Source organism: Camellia sinensis, chromosome 9 (genome assembly GCF_055761805.1).
Source record: "Camellia sinensis isolate YWXY chromosome 9, ASM5576180v1, whole genome shotgun sequence".
In the NCBI taxonomy this organism is placed as follows: domain Eukaryota; kingdom Viridiplantae; phylum Streptophyta; class Magnoliopsida; order Ericales; family Theaceae; genus Camellia; species Camellia sinensis.
In genome coordinates, this window is record NC_138969.1 from 149,536,333 (window position 1) to 149,555,817 (window position 19,485).

The 19,485-nt window shown below is 34.6% G+C and overlaps 1 protein-coding gene across 1 annotated transcript; it reads right to left on the minus strand.

The window, feature by feature from the left end:
• Positions 1 to 4,004: 4,004 nt before the first annotated feature.
• LOC114258698 (uncharacterized) lies at positions 4,005 to 11,163 on the minus strand. The gene is made up of 10 exons (XM_082889444.1): positions 10,868 to 11,163; positions 10,080 to 10,315; positions 9,128 to 9,995; positions 8,930 to 9,029; positions 8,521 to 8,851; positions 8,249 to 8,394; positions 4,539 to 4,759; positions 4,389 to 4,403; positions 4,221 to 4,235; positions 4,005 to 4,062 (listed from the first exon to the last, which is right to left on the minus strand). Exons 1-10 carry the CDS (start codon positions 11,161 to 11,163, stop codon positions 4,005 to 4,007), a joined length of 2,286 nt encoding a protein of 761 aa, XP_082745570.1.
• Positions 11,164 to 19,485: the final 8,322 nt, after the last annotated feature.

Sequence of the window (19,485 nt, forward strand, 5' to 3'; positions counted from 1 at the left end):
GGGCCCCAAAGGCACCTAAATAACAAGAATATAAGAAAATGGTCATGAATGCCTCTTGACCTACATAACTCGTTGGGAGAAAAATGAATGACAGTTTCTACGCATACCCAAAGATGTCAACCACATCCTAACCGCCAACAACACACAAAACTACCAACGACCGCTAAACACTCGAACATTGAGGGAAAGAAAACTACTTTCACAACAAAACTCTTGGTTAACTCTCGCAAAGAAGATGACCCACCACAAACACACTGTCCAAAAGATAATGCTCCGACATAACAAGCCCTAACAACACCAAACCCTCCTCCAAATAAAACATATAAACATATCACTAACAATCCAAGCTAGGTCACTACACAACTCCACTGTAGAAGATGAAATAATTAACAACACATCCTCGTAAAAACAAAAAAAAAAACAAAAAACCCCTCATTTCCTCCTTTGAAAATCTTTTCCTTGTACAATATTTTTCTTAAGAGATGCTCAAACTTGCACTGTCCACAAACAAGATACGCTTTCAATTTTCATGCAAAACATAAAAATTTCATAAACATTTTTTGAAAACGATAAGTGTTACCCACAACACATAACCAATCATATTATTTCACCATGAGCTCCTTATTACGATTTAGTTCAATTAAAACAACATTCTTAGTTTAATAATGCCATCCAAGGCCACCACATAAGGAAAAATTGATTTGCCAAATCATTTTCACGATAACCAACCAGTGAATCTCAAGAGTATCACTCTCACAGTGATCCCATCACAATTACCAGTCATATTCCAGTTCAAAAGCACTCACAAAACTAAGGCTCCATCGTGTAACCCCTCAACCCGAAGGATTACCATATGCTCATATTCCAATAACACGAGGCTCAATGCTTTCAAGTCCTTTCACAGGCACTTCTCAACCTTACAACCCCTTTGCCCAAGCCCAAGCTATTCCTATGGTGACTACTTGTCAACCAAATTTCGATACTGACCAACCGACTAACTAACCCATCAATACTTCACACTTGGTACTACATACCGACATGTTACCTAACATCATTTACTCCTTGATGGAGTTTTTCACACAACCTCACCTATTCCTTGATCCCACACCGGATTCCTCAAGATTAAACTATACCACTCTTGCTCCCAAATAAACCACCGCTCGTGTGACTAGGAAGCCTTCTCAAGTCTGGTACCGATACCACCCCTAACTGGACTGATGAAACCGAGTCCAACTAGGTTTTGAAGCACCCAAAGAATACCTATGCTAAGAACATAAACATCTAACATGGCCCAATCGACCACAACCGAAACAAATAGTAGACTCCCCACTCCGAGATTGGCCTGACGCTTGGACCTCATTGGACCTTCCAAAGGACAAGTACGAAACCACCGGTGAAGAAAAAAATTGTACCTGAGATTGAGATTGCATGCTCCTTCATCTCTTACTAAGCCTAGGGTGCTTACGAACAATAGGGATTACCGATATGACCTCCTCCCTATCCTGACCAACAACTGAAATCGTGGCCTCTACATGGGCTGCTGTCTTAATCAATGCGTAAAAGTTTTTTCACATAGATCTAACAACCTTTTTTCGGATATCATCACACAACCTCCTCTCAAACTCAATAAAATGACGCTCTTCCATTGCCATCAGCTCCGGAGCGAATCTTAGCAAACTAGTGAATCTTGCCTCAAACTATGCTAACGAAGTAGCTTCCTGGCGCAATTCAACAAACTATTTCCTCAACTTTTCCCGAGTAGAAGAAGGGAAGTATTTGGCTAAAAACGCCTTGGTGAATGCAACCAAGTGGTATCCATTGTGTTCTTCACATACTTCCACCAATAACCAGTGTCTCCCTTTAGTTGGAAACTCGCCAAAAAAATCCTCAACTCCTCATCCTTGACTCTAAGCATATCAAGAATCTTGGTAATCTGTTCCAAACAGTCTTCTACCTCAAACGATTTAGGCTCCCCCAAAAACTTAGATGGATTGAAGCGGAGAAACTCTTTGGTAAACTTAAGGGCACGTCCATTGTTCCCCTCAGCTAGAGCTTTTTCCACTGCTCTTATAATTTCGCATGCAACTTTCTCGTCCACAGCCGATACTGTAAAGGTAGATGCTAACGGAATTGCTGTGTCTCTACCAATACCTCAATTCCCCACATGACATCTACTCCCTCATGTAGACATCCTTTATGGTTTGGGGCTCAGAGTACTTTACTCCATTGTCGTTCTAAAATAGTTAAAGAGACCTTTTGGGGCTCGAAGTAATTTATTTTGTTAAAATTGATAGAATGTATGGAACACTCATTCAACTGTGAGAGTTGAAATGAAAAATAGAAAAATCAAAGTCCAATTCTATTATAAAAGGTCAAATTGGCCCCTTTCACTAGTCCTTACCAGTTCTTCCCTTCTGAATCCTCACGGTTCATCTCAATTTTTCATTTACCTCTGTTAATGGAACAAAGACATAGATGATAGATTTCCGTTTATGATTTTCTCAAGTTTCATTTATTGTTGATTAGTTGATAGGAAAGTTTCAACTTAATGGGTTTATGGATGTAATTGAGAAATGGTATGCCACTGTCTTGCGCACTCAACCACTGGATTGCACACTTCTATCCCCTTAGTTTGCAAATCCTTGTTCAATTCAACGCCCCAATAACAATTCTTTCCTTAATCGCCAACAATTCCTTCACACACACACACACACACACACACACACATGCATATTTCTTGTAGATATCATATATAGATAAACTACCAATAGGTTCTAATAGTTAGACTTAGGCCTCGTTCGAGAACATACTATATTAGTAACTTTTTGGTTTTTTGGCTAAAAATATCAAGTAAAAAAAATTAATATGCTAGGAATGACTTTTTAGTTTTTTACGAAAAGATATGCAAAAAGTAGAGAGAAAAAATGAATTTTTGACTTTTTGGTATAGTTTATAATTTTTTTTAATTTTTTAGTAACTTTTTGGCTTTTAGGCTAAAAGTGTTGCATGCCGAATGAGGCTTTAACTCTCATTAAGTCTCAATGAAAGTTAGTCCTACTAAAATTGTTGCTAAAAATACTTTTTTGTTACATTTTTTTGTATATGTCGCTAAAAATTGATAATTAGCGACTTTTTTTTGGTCATGATTTTTATAAATTGTCACTAAAACATACAATTAGTGATGTTTTTCCATGATGAATTTTTTAAATTCACTACTAAAAACTGGACTTTTTGCGACGGTCGCCAACGTCACAAAAGGTCCATATGTCGTCGCAAAAGACTTTTTGCGACGGAGCAGCGACGGAAAATGGGAGGTGGCGGAAAGGGGCGTGACAAAAAGTATTTGCGACGGTTACAAACCGTCGCATTCTTGTAGCGACGACTAATCAATAGTTTTTGCGACGGTTTCGCCTGACACAAAAAAGGGGGAAAAATGGCATTTTTAGTGACGATGTTGATTGCCGTCGCAAAAAACCTTTTTTAGCGACGGTATTTGCCGTCGCAAAAAGTATTATTAGTGACGGTCTAAAACGTCGCCAAAAAAATAGTATTAAGTTAATACCGTATTGGCAACAGATTAAACCGTCGCAAAAGATTGGAACTAATATGTATATGCGACAGGTTAACCCGTCGCTAATAAAATATAAGGAAATGAGAATTACATTAGCGACGGTTTATTATTGTGGCAATAAAATTATTTTTTATAAAAGCATATTTTATTAAATATTTCCTATACAAATGATAATATTTAAAAAAAATACATCTACATCTACATCCACATCAACATCCACATCCACATCCAAATTCACATTCAAAAAATCATATACCAAGAATAATATGTGTACCTTGTAACAATTGTCAATCAAATATTATTTACAAAATATATAAAATAACCTCTAACAATACTAATAATTTTTGAAATTCAAGAACTCAAATTTTTAGTATCGACAATAGAAATAAAAAATAAAAAAATAAAAACAGATATAATGTAGCTCGTTTTGATATCAATAGTAAGCTCCCATATCGATATGCGAAGATATCACGTACTCAAAAGGTTTGCATCTGCAAAAAGAAACAAAAAAGAAAAAAAATCATCATTTACAACATAATTATTTTCAAGCTTACAGAAAATGTAAAACATTTGATATTTTTTTCAAAAAATAAATAAATAAATAAGATTTTAAACTCTAATATTGATATGCGAAGATATCATCACGTACTCAAAAAGGTTGCACCTGCAAAAAAAAAAACCAAAAAAAAAATCATTTACAATATAATTAATTTCAAGCATACAGAAAATGTAAAACATTTAATATTTTTTTCAAAAAATAAATAAATAAATAAGATTGTAAACTCTAATATCGATATGTGAAGATATCATCACGTACTCAAAAGGGTTGCACCTGCAAAAAAAAAATCAAAAAAAAAATCATTTACAATATAATTAATTTGAAGCTTACAGAAAATGTAAAACATTTGATATTTATTTCAATAAATAAATAAATAAGATTGTAACATATACATGAATCGAGCGTCACACAATGTATCTTCCCACAGCTTCTCCAACTGTTCTTAGACATCGGGATGTTGTTTCCAAAATAGCGTTCGGCTTGTTTGCTTTTAAAACAAAAACTTTGCAAAATCCAGGGCCAATTGGAACTCCATCAATTTCACACAACGGATCGACACTAATAAGAAGTCCCTCCGCCAATTGGACTCTTGGTATTACAGAACTCTCCAAAGAAACTTTAATTACATCCTACAATGATGATAATACTATTAAAAATAGGCAATGATTGTACACGTTGAGCTATAATCTCTGACAATAATCGAAAAAACACAAAAAGAGTTTGTAAAGAAGAAGTTTTCAATAATTTTTTAATATTTTTTTTGGTGAATAGTGATAACTTTTTAACTTTTTAAGTAACTTTTTGACTTTTTGATTTTTTTGGGAGATGCCAAACTTGGCCTTAATATATATCATAATAGATAACTCAATTTACAAAAATTTACAGTATAGATAGATCTAGTTAGGCATAGAACATAAAGGAATATAGATGAAAAAGAGCACTCCAGACACCTCATTTCTACACACATCAGCATAATAAAAACAAAAACAGCAAGTCCTAGTCTCTTAGTCAAACTTTCAAGGACAATGCAGACAAATATTATTTTAAAAGATGCAAAAAAAAAAAAAAAAAAAAAAAAAAAAAAAAAAAAAACCCAGTGAATATTGGTATGGGAAGATATTGTAAGCATAATTACCTGAAGAGCTATTCCTTACCATAAAAAATAAAACATACATTGTAGTATGAGCTGAACTTTGTAGGAGTAAAGAACATTTCAAACACAAATGTAGAATATTAAACTTCAGAAATGGATATGTTTCCTAAACACTCAATGAGATGCTATCAAGATGGACGAGGACCCCTATAGCTTTTCCATCATCATGATTCTATCCACACACAAAAAATGCCCACCCCTACTTTGTTTGATAGGATAAGAAAGAGAAACTTATAACAGTTTGAAGTATTCGAGTATAAATAAAGCACTAGTGGCACTCACTTCTCAAGTCAAAGAAAATCACCTAATTTAGCAAGAAGCACTCAGGTGAAGAAACAAAACCAAGATCACACCATATTGTCCAAGGTAAAACACCGGTTTTAATAAGAAGTCCTATATGTAGAACTTGTACCATGTTAAGTTCCAAATATTCTACAAACCCAAAACATGCTGTAACTACGCAAAAGACCAAAATGCCCAATTTTTAATCGTAGAGATAAAAATGGCAGTTAAATCTATAATTTAGGAGAAAATCATGACATTTAATTACCCCATTTGGACAAAAAATTGTGAAGTTTCACACTTTATTTACATTGTGAAAATACAAAAACTAACCACACAAAAAAAATAAATAAAGAAAAAAGAAATCCTTGCGGGAAAGAGGAAGGGAGGCTAGAAGGAGCAAACTTTACTGTGAAATTTTTTGGTGGAGGTTGTTGAATGTAATTGTGACAAAGAGGTATATCGGTGAGGAAAGGGAGAGAGAAGTATAATATTTTATGATAGATGTCCTTAAATGTGGCGGCCAAAAGTTCATAATAGAATGAAAGTAGGTTCATGATGGGGGAGAAGTAAATGGTATGTATTCCAGTGGCCGAATAAGCACAATACATGTTAAGCCACTCCTCCCTCTGCAGTTTTGGGAGTTTAAATGGTATATATTCCCTTTTCTAATATTGCAGTGTGAAGGGGATGACAGCACAATTTTCATCACTGACGATTATCTGTGTAATGGTTATTTCACAATCCTCATAATTGTCATGCAAATCTCCATTAAAAAAAAAAAGAAAAGGAAATGTTATGTCTATCATAAACATAATGATATTCATACAATTTAAATCAAACTTATAACAGTCATTAAAAATTATTAAAATTTAAAAAAAGGATTTCATCTCCTAACATTCTATATAAGTGTGACTACATGGGTTAATAAATTTTTCGCAGGATTTATCATGAAATAAAACCATTTAGTAGGATTCTGTACTAACTTTCCCCCAGAATAAAAGCATTTTGAGTTCTGACACCTTGGAAAGAGGCTACAAGATGGATCCCATTCTAGCTCAGACATGTAAGAACCGTTCCATAAAGCTTTAAGAAATTAGATCTATCCATTAGCTTTAACTTGAGGAATCTCTTAATTTTGGAAAAACCAAGTAACTTTTATTTTGGGTTCATGTGGCAACACATCATTGGTTACCTACTAAAGATGAGCTTTATAAAAGCTTAGAATTAAACAATTCTCCAAAATCTATTGCTTCCCCATGATTCTCAAACAAACAGAATATAACTGATGTAAACCCATGTATAGAGAAATGCTTCAAGTTCACGACCCAAGCCCCACCCTTGGAGGATTAGGCATCACAACCGGCCGATAACCAATCCTATTGGCTAACCAATGGGAGTCGAGTGGACTAACAGCGAAAGTATACATCAAAAATATAATGAGGGTCAAAGTGTCGTCAAACTAGTAATACATACCCCATGTTCCATACATAGCGTGATCACCCATATATATACATGAGTCAGTATACATACATGAACCAGCCATAAACAAAAAGACCCATACCCAACATGTCTACATACAAACATATACATATACACATAAGCATCTCACATGAGTAGTATTAAATACTAAAGCTGCAACCATTGCCATGAAGAAGCACATCAAGGGAAAAACTTTTATATAACAAAGAATAACTTTCACATTTATGCCAAAATTCTAGAATTCAAATGACTAAAAGTCACCAATAGCAGCACTACACTAGAATGTGGAAAAGATTGGTTAACAGAATCTAACCAAGCTTCGTTCCAACAAGAAATACTGGGAATCGGTTTCAAGTTCTGTCTTATCCTACAAGTCAGGTGTGCCTAGTATGTTATGCGTGTCAAGTTTCGTTGACATTTGAACCCGTTTGAGCATTTTAGTGCATCATCCGGTTTGAAAAAGAGTTATTAAGTAATAAGTTTTCCTTAACGGAAATTAGGCTCTAGATTCAAAGCCGGGAATCGATTTTGAGTTCCGTCTTATCCTACAAGTCATGTGTGGCTAGTATGTTGTGTGTGTCAAGTTTCGTTGACATCCGAACCCGTTTGAGTATTTTAGTGTGTCAACTGGTTTGAAAAAGAGTTATTAAGTAACAAGTTTTCATTAACGGAAATTAGGCTCTAAATTCAAAACTGGGAATCGGTTTCGAGTCCCGCCTTCTCCGACAAGTCATGTGTGCCTAGTATGTTGTGCCTGTCAAGTTCCGCTGACATCCGAACCCGTTTGAGCATTTTAGTGTGTCAACCGGTTTGAAAAAGAGTTATTAAGTAACAAGTTTTCATAAACGGAAATTAGGCTCTAGATTCAAAACCGGGAATCGGTTTCGAGTTCCGTCTTATCCTACAAGTCATGTGTGCCTAGTATGTTGTGCGTGTCAAGTTTCGTTGACATCTGAACCCGTTTGAGCATTTTAGTGTGTCAACCGGTTTAGAGTTATTAAGTAACAAGTTTTCATAAATGGAAATTAGGCTCTAGATTCAAAACCGGGAATCGGTTTCGAGTCCCGTCTTCTCCTACAAGTCATGTGTGCCTAGTGTGTTGTGCGTGTCAAGTTTCGTTGACATCCAAAAATTATTACAAAATATCTTAATTCTCTTTCATTTCAACATCAACAGTTTCTCCTTCTACGACTTCCCTTACCCAGCCAACTTCTTCATCACGGACCATTATATTTTCTTCTAATTGTTGACTCATATATGGCTCAGTTTCTGGATCAGTAGAATACATATCAAATAAACCCCTTTGAGACATCTTCACAACCACTTGCCAATCTGATTCTATAGGGTCTACAACATACCAAATTTGCTCAGCTTGGGATACCAAGATGAAAGGTTCATTGGTGATTTGATCATCTCAATACAACAAATGGTTGAAGTTAATCAACGTGAACTTGAAATTATCTTCTTTCTTACCCCGAACATTGTCTATCCAGTCACACTTGAACAATACATACTTCATTGCATTGGTGTACCGGATTTCAATGATATCTGTCACTTGTCCATAATAGTACACAGCTCCCACATGAGGATTTTTGTCCTTCCGGCTTGCATAACTAATAGTATCTGCTTTCAAAGCTACACCAGAATTTTGACTGGCTCGACGGTCATCCAAAGACTTGACCCAAAAATGGAACCCATTAGTTATGTAACCGGTGAACCTTCTTGCTCCGGTATGAGGACCATTTGCTAATGTATGAATCTCTTCGAAAAATGTGGCATTATCAGTCTTTCGCAAAGTGTGAACCTATTTAAAACATGAAAGCAAATTCAAAACGCAAATCGACCTAAGTTGTAATCTACAGCTAGATTTGTCCATACATACATGTTCTTTAAACCAAGTGTGAAAAGTTTTGAAATGTTCATTTCGGAGTTGATGATCATCATCACGAGGCATTTTCATCTTAAGTTCTTCAAGGTGTTTCCTATATACGTTGAAAAATTATCAATTACAAATTAATATTTGAAATGTAATAAAAAAACAAAAAAAACTTGTCAAATATTGAGTAAGAGGGGTACCTACTTTAGGAATGGTTCAACTACTTTCGTATTGAACAAGATATATCGATGACACTGTACATAAGAAGTATGACCAAGGTTGAAAGTTGTGGTTTCACCAACAGCACGACCCATATTAGCTGCACCATTGTAGTTCCTTACAAGCCGATTCAATTTAGTTTCCACATCATTCAGATATTGAGAGCAAAAATTCATGCATTCTTCCATGAGATAACCTTTAGCCATTGAACCTTCTGGATGAGCCCGATTACGTACATATTGCTTTAAAGTAAGAAGATATCTCTCAATTGGATACATCCATCGAAATTGAATCGCTCTAGCCACCAATACTTCATCACCTAGGTGTATAGGCAGATGCTCCATTATATCAAAAAAAGCTGGTGGAAATATTTTCTCCAAATGACAAAGTGTTAGTGCTATACGACCTTGGATATTTGCTACATCTGTTTGACGATTTACTTTGGAACACAATTGTCTGAAGAAATTACTTAATTCAATCAAGGCTTGAACAACATTCTTAGGCAACAATCCTCGTACACCCAAAGGAATAAGTTGTTGCATCAGAATATGACTATCGTGGCTTTTTAGACCCAAAATGCTTCTATCCTGTAATCGTACACGACGAGAGATATTTGATGAACACCCGTCAGGAACTCTAACGTCCTTAAGCATTTTCAAGAACAAATATTTCTCATCCTTGGTCATTGTGAATTGTGCTGGTGGCAAATAAACTTTATTCGTCCCTCTTGACTGCAAGTGTAGGGGTTTTCTAATATTCATCTCTTGCAAATCGCGCCGAGCATTGACATTATCCTTGGATTTCCCTACAACCCCCAATATTGTCCACAATACATTGTCACACACATTCTTCTCTATATGCATCACATCAAGGTTATGTCTTATTAGATTGTGCTCCCAATATGGCAATTCAAAAAATATACTCTTTTTTTTCCAACTATGAGTGCGAGGTCCAGCTTTCTCCATTTCCACTTGTCTCATATGCCTCTCTTTAAGGTCATCCAGCCTGTATTGGGTTAAGATACCCTCAGATTCTACTTGTAGCAAAATCTCTGATCCAGATAACAATCTCAGTTTGAGACTCAATTCCCGAGTACCATCAAATGATACATTATCCTTTCGAAATTTATGACCACTAGATAGGAATCTGCGATGACCTAAATATGAATGTTTCCTACCATGTTTCAACCAACACGATCTAGTTTCCTTATTGCAACATGGACATGCATATTCTCCTTTTGTGCTCGATCCTGACAAGTTTGCATATGCTGGAAAATCACTAATTGTCCATAACAAAGCTGCATGCATTTGAAACATTTGATTTGTTGATGCACCAAATGTAGAGACACCGTCAGTCCATAGTTCCTTCAACTCCTCAATCAACGGTTGCATATACATATCAATTTGGTCACTAGGTCCTTTTGGGCCATCGATAAGTGTAGAAAAAATCAAAAATGGTTGTTTCATGCACATCCATGGCGGTAAGTTGTATGGAATGAGAACAATAGGCCAGGTGCTATGAACTATGTCCATCGATCTGAATGGGTTAAAACCATCAGATGCTAACCCAAGCCTTACACTCCGACAATCATCAGCAAAGTCAGTATTTCGACGGTCAAAATCTTTCCATGCAAGGGAGTTGGCAGGATATCTTAAGACACCATCATCTTGTCATTCCTCTGCATGCCATTTCATGAGCTTGGCCGTTTTCGATGACATATACAACCTCTGCAATCTTTGCTTCAGAGGGAAATATCTCATCTGTTTAGAAGGTATCTGTTTACCGCCTCCACGAGGAACATTTGAACTATCAGCTCCATTTTGTTTCCACCTAGAACTTTTGCATATGACACATTCATCAAGATTGATGTATTCATTTCGGAACAACATACAACTATTAGGGCATACATCCCACGTTTCATATGTGAAGCCCAAATCTGTAGTGATCTTTTGAGCTTTATAGTAAGAATCAGGAAGTTTCGCACCCTTAGGGAAAGCTTCATTCAACAACTCAAGTAACATGGTAACAGAAGTGTCACTCCACTAATTTAGCACCTTCATATGTAAAAGTTGAACAATGAACGACAAAGATGTGAACTTCTGACAACCCGGATACAATTCACTCTAAGCATCCTCTAAAAGTTTGAAATAATTTTCAATCTCCACATCTGGACCTAACTGCGGATCAGTTGCAAGTGATTCTGCTACATTGGGATTAGTTGGTGCCTGTGGTTCATCACCTACAACACTTGTACAAGGAACTGAAATACCAGTAACATCGTGTATCATTCCCACCATATCATCCCTAATGTTTTCATTCACTAAGGCTTCATTATCTCGGTTACCATGCACATAAGTATACGACTCTCCATGATTAATCCAATGTTTGTATTTGTTTAGAAAGCCATTTGAAATCAAGTGCTCTCGCACACTATCTCGGACAAGATGATAGCGATTCTCGCATTTCCTACATGGACAACAAATCATCGAACTTGTAGCCCTATTGGTGTATGCAAACACTAGAAATCGATCGATCCCATTCATGTATTCTCTGGACATCCTATTTGCCAAATCAATTCAACTCTTGTCCATTTTGTTTACTTCTCCTAAATATATATTCTGTATACATGAACATGCATATTAATTAACCATAACAACAATTCTAATATTTTATACATCATAAATGCACACATTCCAATAGGTGAGCAAATATATCATGGACAAAAATACAAACATTCCAATAGGTGAGCAAATATATCATGGACAGAAATGGAAGTTAAAGATGGAAATTTTCATTATGATTAGATTGTGTCATTACCAATAAAAACCAGACCACGTAACAATTCAATGCATCAGTGACCAAAAAATAATCTTAAAAGTCACAAACCTATATAGAAGAAGGTGATTCACATTAACAACATCCTTATCTCAAGGTGATTAGGTTACTATTGTACAAATATTAAAAAATTCTATTTGAAATTTTTTTTGGGGAGACACACATGTCGATCACTTAAACACATAAGAAACACATATTAAGTTTGGACAAAATAACTTGGGATTCAATGATAAAAAGAAAACCTATATATATTAATATATTTATAACTATTATTCTTACCTACTTCAAAGTTTGGAAATTAGATTTATGTTGTAATCTTTATTATCTTTGAAAGGAATGCTCATATATATGACAAGATAAATATATAAAACTATATTTACGCTCAAGTCCTCCACATGTTGTGTTCTGCATTGTGAATATTTATCATGTCAATGTATCTGTATCATATCATGTTGCATGTTCATGCCCATGCTCTTTGGATGTTATACAGTTGACAAACCTAAAACGGGACTAGAATAATTGAAAAGGACCAACCCAAAGTAGGTAGTAATAATAGAATGCACCAATTAAAGCTCGTACATTAGATTGAACAAAGCAGACAAAGATATGCTCAGACTCATAGAGTAATAGCTTAAATAAATGAGAATTATAATGTTTTTATGATAAATTACAGTTATCTACAAATTCCCCTTGTGTTTCTGAAAATTGCAATTCCCCTCTGTCAGAGTTTTGACTTCTAATGGGTTAACAGAAAAAATAAAATTAGCATATTACCCTTACAAACTAAAGCACAAACAGTTTATTAACCCACCCACACCCACACCGTACTACCAGTACCAGCTATGAACCCACCACCAATTCAGTGCATGTGCTTAGATATTTATTGATTTAGGCCTTAACATCCACAGGAGTGGAGCAGATTTGCTTGTACCTCTACTTCCTGCTACTGTTGAAATATGTTCAGATTTTGTTCCTAGTGTAGATGTGGATCAGCCACTTTTAAAGTTGTTTTGCATGCGGTGGTTCTACATTGCTCTTTTCAGGTTAGCCCCTCCTATACAAAAAACTCAGGTTCCAACAAAGTCTGTTTCCACTACGCTGAATAATGTTGGAAGTATGGGTGCAAATGCAATGACCCTTCAAGCAGTGATGGACCGTACATGTGAAACACTCATTGTCTGGGATTGCCATTCAATTGGAGAAACTATGAAGTGTTGATATAAATCTTTGGTTACAAAATAAAATCCATAACTCAGTCTAATTATCATGTTAAAACATATTTGCATCATCTAAAAATATATGAAATGCTACAATACTGTTAATCTTTTTCTGCCCTTCCTGTTTTGAGTAGGTATCATTTAGCTTTGTTCGTCTGTTTGTGTACTACTTAGAATGAACATTATTGCTAAAAATCAAAGTCAAGGTTTACTCATTCATTTCTTCAAAAGTTTAGCTGGTAATGATGATTTATCAAGACAATTATTTCTATACTTCCTGATAGATCTTTCAATTTAATTATGAACATGCCAGTACCTAATTGTAAAAGTACTACCTCAGACTTGAATTATATCTATACTATCTATACCATATTATTAAGGGAACACCCAATTGTTGTGAACACAAAGTAAAACTACGTAATGCTGTGTCACATTCAAAATACTAGTAACCTTTAGTTTTACTATAAAGGCAAAACTTGAAAATCCAACACTTTCACGATCACACCATGTTGTAAATATAATTAACCGCATTAATCTGTGTATAGATACATGTATTTATGTTACATACATATCAGTATCCTTATCAACTGAAATTGAGTCCCAAACAAGTTTTCAGTTAACAGTTTATGATATCATAAAAATGTCCCGGGCATCAGTTTAGTCTTTTTCATTAATATAACACAATTGTTTAATCATGTGAGCTCCAAGTGTGGTATGCCCCTGACTGTTGAGTTAGGGAAATACCTAGGAGTGCCTCTCATTCATGGAAGAGTGAATAGAGGGCACTTCAGAACAATCCTGGAGAGGATGCAAAAACAGCCAACTGGTTGGAAAACCAGTGTGCTCTCCTTGGCAGGGAGAACCACCCTCATCCAGCAACAAGTGAACACTACCCCATTAGTAATACATTACACTTCATCTTAGATAGTCTAAAATGGCTGGTTTATGCTTGGTTAGGTGCCTTTGAGGCACATCACCATGGTGAACCTCGATTGAATGGTCTAAACCAAAAAATTTGAGTCGTACTACGACCCCACTAATGTTGCATCTTTCTAAGTCATGCTATTCACTAAAGCATTTGAGGCCATGGTGCTTTGCCATGTATTCAGCACGTTTGCTCAATTATGACATGTAGGTTTAATTATTAGATGGTTAGAGTAGATAAACACATTTCTGAGTAGATAAACACATTTCTGTTTTCATCACAACATTTTCTTTCCAAGGTTACTTCCAATTGTACAAAGTAGGACTATGATAAGGATGTGTATTAACACAAGTGTGTTGTGGCTGCCAAAGGTCAATAGTTCTGTTATGGAGTCTCTGTGCCAAGTGGTGCTTCTTCAGATTGGTTGCATAAGGGCAGGTAAAATATTTTGTTCTTTATACATTAGTACAATGTGGATTATGAGCATTGTTAATAGGATATCTGTTTCTCTTTCAGATATTTGGTTTGCCTAATGGTAGGATAAGTGCTTAAAACTGTCTTATCTTTTGTTGTAAGAAGGCAATGTCGAGCTACTAGCCCCAATGTGCTGACAATGGGCATGAGCCGACTTCTGTAGCTTTAGCATACAAGGAGGAACTAATGCACCAGTTTGATGGGTGTTGTCCGTCTTCGTCCAGCAACTATTGCCTATTTTGGTAGTTTTACAAATATTTCCTCCAGTTTTGAATAAGTTGTATCTTTCCTTCCATCTCTTTTGACAAATTTTACTACAGGTCCTTGGATTTATTAAATAATCGACTTCTTTACAACTATGAGGGGAAATGTGTTGACTAGTATTACTCATTGTATATTACAAGAGTAAGAGGATAATTTAGCTTTAGTTCTGCTATGTAATTCCTTTAGCCTTTGCAGGTCAGATCCCTTGGACCACCCAGCAATCCCTGGAATGTTTCCTAACATGTTTCCATTAGCGTAAGTTTTCATAATGTGCTAAGGTGACTATCTGGGATCCCAAATCCAATAGAACTAAGGTTTCTACATATGAGAACTCAATAAAAAATTAGAACTCTTTGACTACTACTATAAAATAAGGTCACTCACCCATACCTTCATAGTCAAGATTCCAACTCTCTCTCCATAACTTCATCATGGTAACTGTATTAAGCAGTTATGACATTCAGACATATGCAACACCACAAATCAACCCATTACCACTAGTTCTAGCTCCAACTCCAACGCTCATCGAAATACATGTTAATTATTAATTGTTAATTATTAATTATTTTGTTGTTTCCAAATTTCCTTTTTGTACTGGTTTTCTAATTACATAAAAGATTTGTGATATTCACTTATTTTGTTAGTTTAATTATTTTTGTGTAAGAATGTAATTAACAAGAGAACAAATGAATACATGGGAAACCCAAAATTTAGTCAATAAGATTGCCAAAAACAAATCAATAATTCTATATTTAAAATAAATAAATAAATAAATAAATAAAAACCACAAGAAACCAATATAGATGAGAAACAGAACACAATGAAATTGACAACAGCAACACAATAAACAAGCTCTATCATGGGTTGAAAATATTCAACATAAAATTCATCAACACAATCAGCCCATGTTGTATTCAAATTTTATCAAAGGAGCTTGTTAATAAAGATAAAATACTGGAAAGATTACACCAAAAAAAAAAAAAAGAAAAACCTGAGTTTGACCATTCTAACAAAGAAATTTTGAGTTTTTAATTTTTTAAATTTAAACCCTAATATTTTCAATGTAAATTATAAGTCTATTTTTGTTAAATAAAACCGACCGAAAAATAATATTTTAATCATTAAATTTAATGTAGGCATACAAAAAAAATCTAAAACTCTTTTTTGTTGGTAAAATAAACAGAAGGTTTATATTCAAAACATTAAGGTTTAAATTAACAAAATTAAAAACTCAAGTTTTATTTTGTACAAGGTTTAAACTTTGGGCCTTTCTTTGTAATTTTGCCTAAAATATATAACCATATGAAAAACAAAGTAAAAAAACAAAGAAAACGGTAGCTGGTATGCTAAGAGATTAGTGCATATCCGGATTGAAATATTAGAAGGCTGTGAATCTAGTTATAAAAGAATGAGAAAGTTAATTAATCCAAACAGTTATGCAATAGAACAAAAGTTTTCTAACATCATTCTTGCATTTTAGCAACCACTGAACCTGAATAGTAAAATTTTTTTTACAATATTTAAGTTCAGAGTGAACGTCAACAATAAGATTAAAAGATTCAACATCATCCAGCAGCAATTCAAACCATGGAAAATCGCGCCAAAAGAAAATAAGCAACAGAATTGCAATCTGATTATAGGATCATTAAATGATTACTGAATCACAAAGATGATTGAATATATCAAGAGATGATTATAGTAGTCAATCAAATGAATTTTACTATTACAAGCACGAGCAAGTCTTGGTAAACAACAAAATGAGGATTTCCTGACGTTATTACGGGAATCCAAGACTCAAATTTCTAGAATTTGTAGTGTAAAAAAGGATGGGAAGGAGATCTGAACAAAAAGGATGGAAGATTAAATTTCTTGAAGCAGTTGAGAAATATAATGGAATGAAATCATATATGACAAATCCAAGAGAAGAGGGAGAGAGACCGAGGCAACAAGAAGTGAAGAATTACAATATCTCTGTATTTTTCAATCTCTCCCCTTTGATTTGTACATACAAATACTCCGAGGGGCAGATCAAGGTTGTGTATGGCCTGAGTTGGGTTCGGAGTAGACTCGCATGTCAATCCAAACCCAAACTTGCATTATGCATACTAATACAAGCTATTTATAAAGCTATATATATAATATACACACAAATAGAAGTAACTCCATATTCGATGAAAGCATGAATAATCACAAGCAATGAAGCAAGAAAAAAAAATTCAAGGTTCCAATCAAATAATGAAATAATTATATATGTCATGTATGGAAAAGAGGCCACCAGCATAAGGGTTTCCGCATTCTGACAATGACATAAAATGGAGGAAAGAGCACAACTACAGTAGAAGAAATCTTGCAAATTTGTTGCATACATACATATATATATCTAAGAGGTTCCTACCTGGTAATTATGTTATCAAACTTCTTTCTTCCTCATCTCATAATGTTTGATTTTATTTTTTCTACGATTCAAAAGAAGAAAATGAACTATACATTCATAAATCTCTTTGTTAGTTGCTTCCATCATCTGATTAAATGTGTTGCATCAATTGTAGAAAAATAGTGATAAAATCACACCAAATCACATTCCAACTTCAAGCTAATTTATAGGGCTTATATCAGATAGATAGTTAGGGCAACTCTACCCAAGAAAAAGAAAAAATAAATTCTTTAATTAATTCCAAAAATACTTGTGTCATTGACCCCCAAATATTATTTATCATCCATTCATGAACATGAATTGAGTTGCCAAACTCAGATATGAGTTAAGGCACCATTTGAATGCTTGAGAAGTTGAAATAACTCATGCATGTTTGTGGAAGATTAATGTGTCAACAAATTCAGTGCAAGTTATATACTTTAGCCCTTCTTAGTACAAAATAACTATCGTTGATAACATGCAAACATTCAGTGATTATTATGGGTTTGCCAAAATTCACCAGTATACTTTGCCATTAGGCAAGAGTGTAGAGAGGCCACTTCATGCGACTCAAACACACACCAAAAAAAAATCAATTTTCGTACAAATCAAACACAAACACAAAATCAATTTTGGCACAAATCAAACACACACACCAACAAATTCTTGAATTGATGAGCAAGGAGAAACAAACGATAGAAAGGTAGAGGAGAGCAGAGGAAAGCAAAGGAAGGCTATACCTGGATGCCGGAGGGAGAACCAGAGAGACGTTGTTGTTGCCGCTGCAAGAGAGACGGTGTTGCTGCGGCTACAGACGCAGTTGGTGCCGCTGCTACAGACGCTGTTGTTGCCGCTGCAAGAAAGACAGAACGACGACTGGGTGAGAGGGAGGGTATGCATGAGCAAGAGTGAGAGGAAAGAAGAGGGTTGGTTACCAAGACGCTGTTGTTGCCCGTGCAAGAGAGATAGAGTGACGACTGGGTGAGAGGGAGGGAGAGAGCAGTGAGATTAGGGCTTTTTTTTTTTTATCTGAAGAGATAACAGAGAATTTGGGAATATCGGGAAAGAGGGAGAGTGGGAGAGGGGCTTTGGCGCGAAATTAGGAATTATTATTTGCGACGATATAAAGGCCGTCGCAAATGAAAGAGAAAAAAGTAAAATTTTGCGACGGATTGGCCAAAGAGCGTCGCAAAACAGGAAAAAAAAAATTAAAATCAGAAAAAATTTGCCACGTTTAACTTACCGTCGCATATAACCTTATTTTTTGCCACGGTCTAACTTTTTCCGTCGCAAAAACTATAAATTTCGTGACGGAACTTAAACTGTCGCAAAAGCAAGCTTTTGTGACGGCACTTAAACCTTCACAAATAGTTCTGTGGCAAATGCTCCTTTTTCTAGTAGTGATTGTCACTAAAAGCTAAAAATTAGTAATGATTTTTTGTGACGATTTTTTTAAACTGTCACTAAAACTTATTATTTGTGACTTTTTTGTGACAAAATTTTCAAGCTGTCACTGAAAATTAACAATTAGTAAATTTTTTTTATTAGTGTTTAATGAAAAATGCCGTTAATTATCACGACCTATTAAATAATAAATTTACCTATTAAGATTTATACATAAGTTTCCTATATATGCATAATTTTCATTTTAGTGTTGCTTTTCAATAGAATTGAATACAAAAATGGTGGTAATATTTTAAAATTGTACACTTAAATAATCTCCATTAAAATTAAATACAAAATGCGATATGATTTCATAATAATTGATAGAGATGCTTTGGTTGTATATATAAATCACTATAAGAAATTAAGGTTTTAGAGATAAAAATTTAGGACAAAATTATTTTTTGAGGATAAAATATTTTTGTTGGCAAAAAATGTTATTATTTTATTTTTAGTAACAAAATTGAACATTTAGTGATGAATTACCAACATTTTGGGACCAAAAGTTGTCTCAAAAAATAAAACTTTTTGGGACCAAATTATTTTGTCTCCAAAAGTGAATTTATTAACGACATTTTCAAATTTTTGTTGCTAAAAGCTCATTTTTTAATTTTTTAGGACAATCATTTAGCGACTATCCTTGCAACAACTGAAATTAGTCCCTAAATTTTTTTAACAACAAAATTTACACTTTCCGAGATTTATAAAAATAATAATAATAATAATAAAACTTAGTTTCTAAAATTTATATATGTTGTAGTGAATTGAGGTG

What these genes read in the sequence shown, in the direction of transcription:
- LOC114258698 (XM_082889444.1), bottom strand. Translation starts at nt 11,163, where the DNA reads ATGTTACTTGAGTTGTTGAATGAAGCTTTCCCTAAGGGTGCGAAACTT. An exon ending in AGCTGGACCTCGCACTCATA is followed by an intron (nt 9,996 to 10,079) that starts GTTGGAAAAAAA and finishes TGATGCATATAG; the next exon opens with AGAAGAATGTGTGTGACAAT. An exon ending in GTGATGAAGAAGTTGGCTGG is followed by an intron (nt 4,760 to 8,248) that starts GTAAGGGAAGTC and finishes TCATCATTGTAG; the next exon opens with GATGTAATTAAAGTTTCTTT.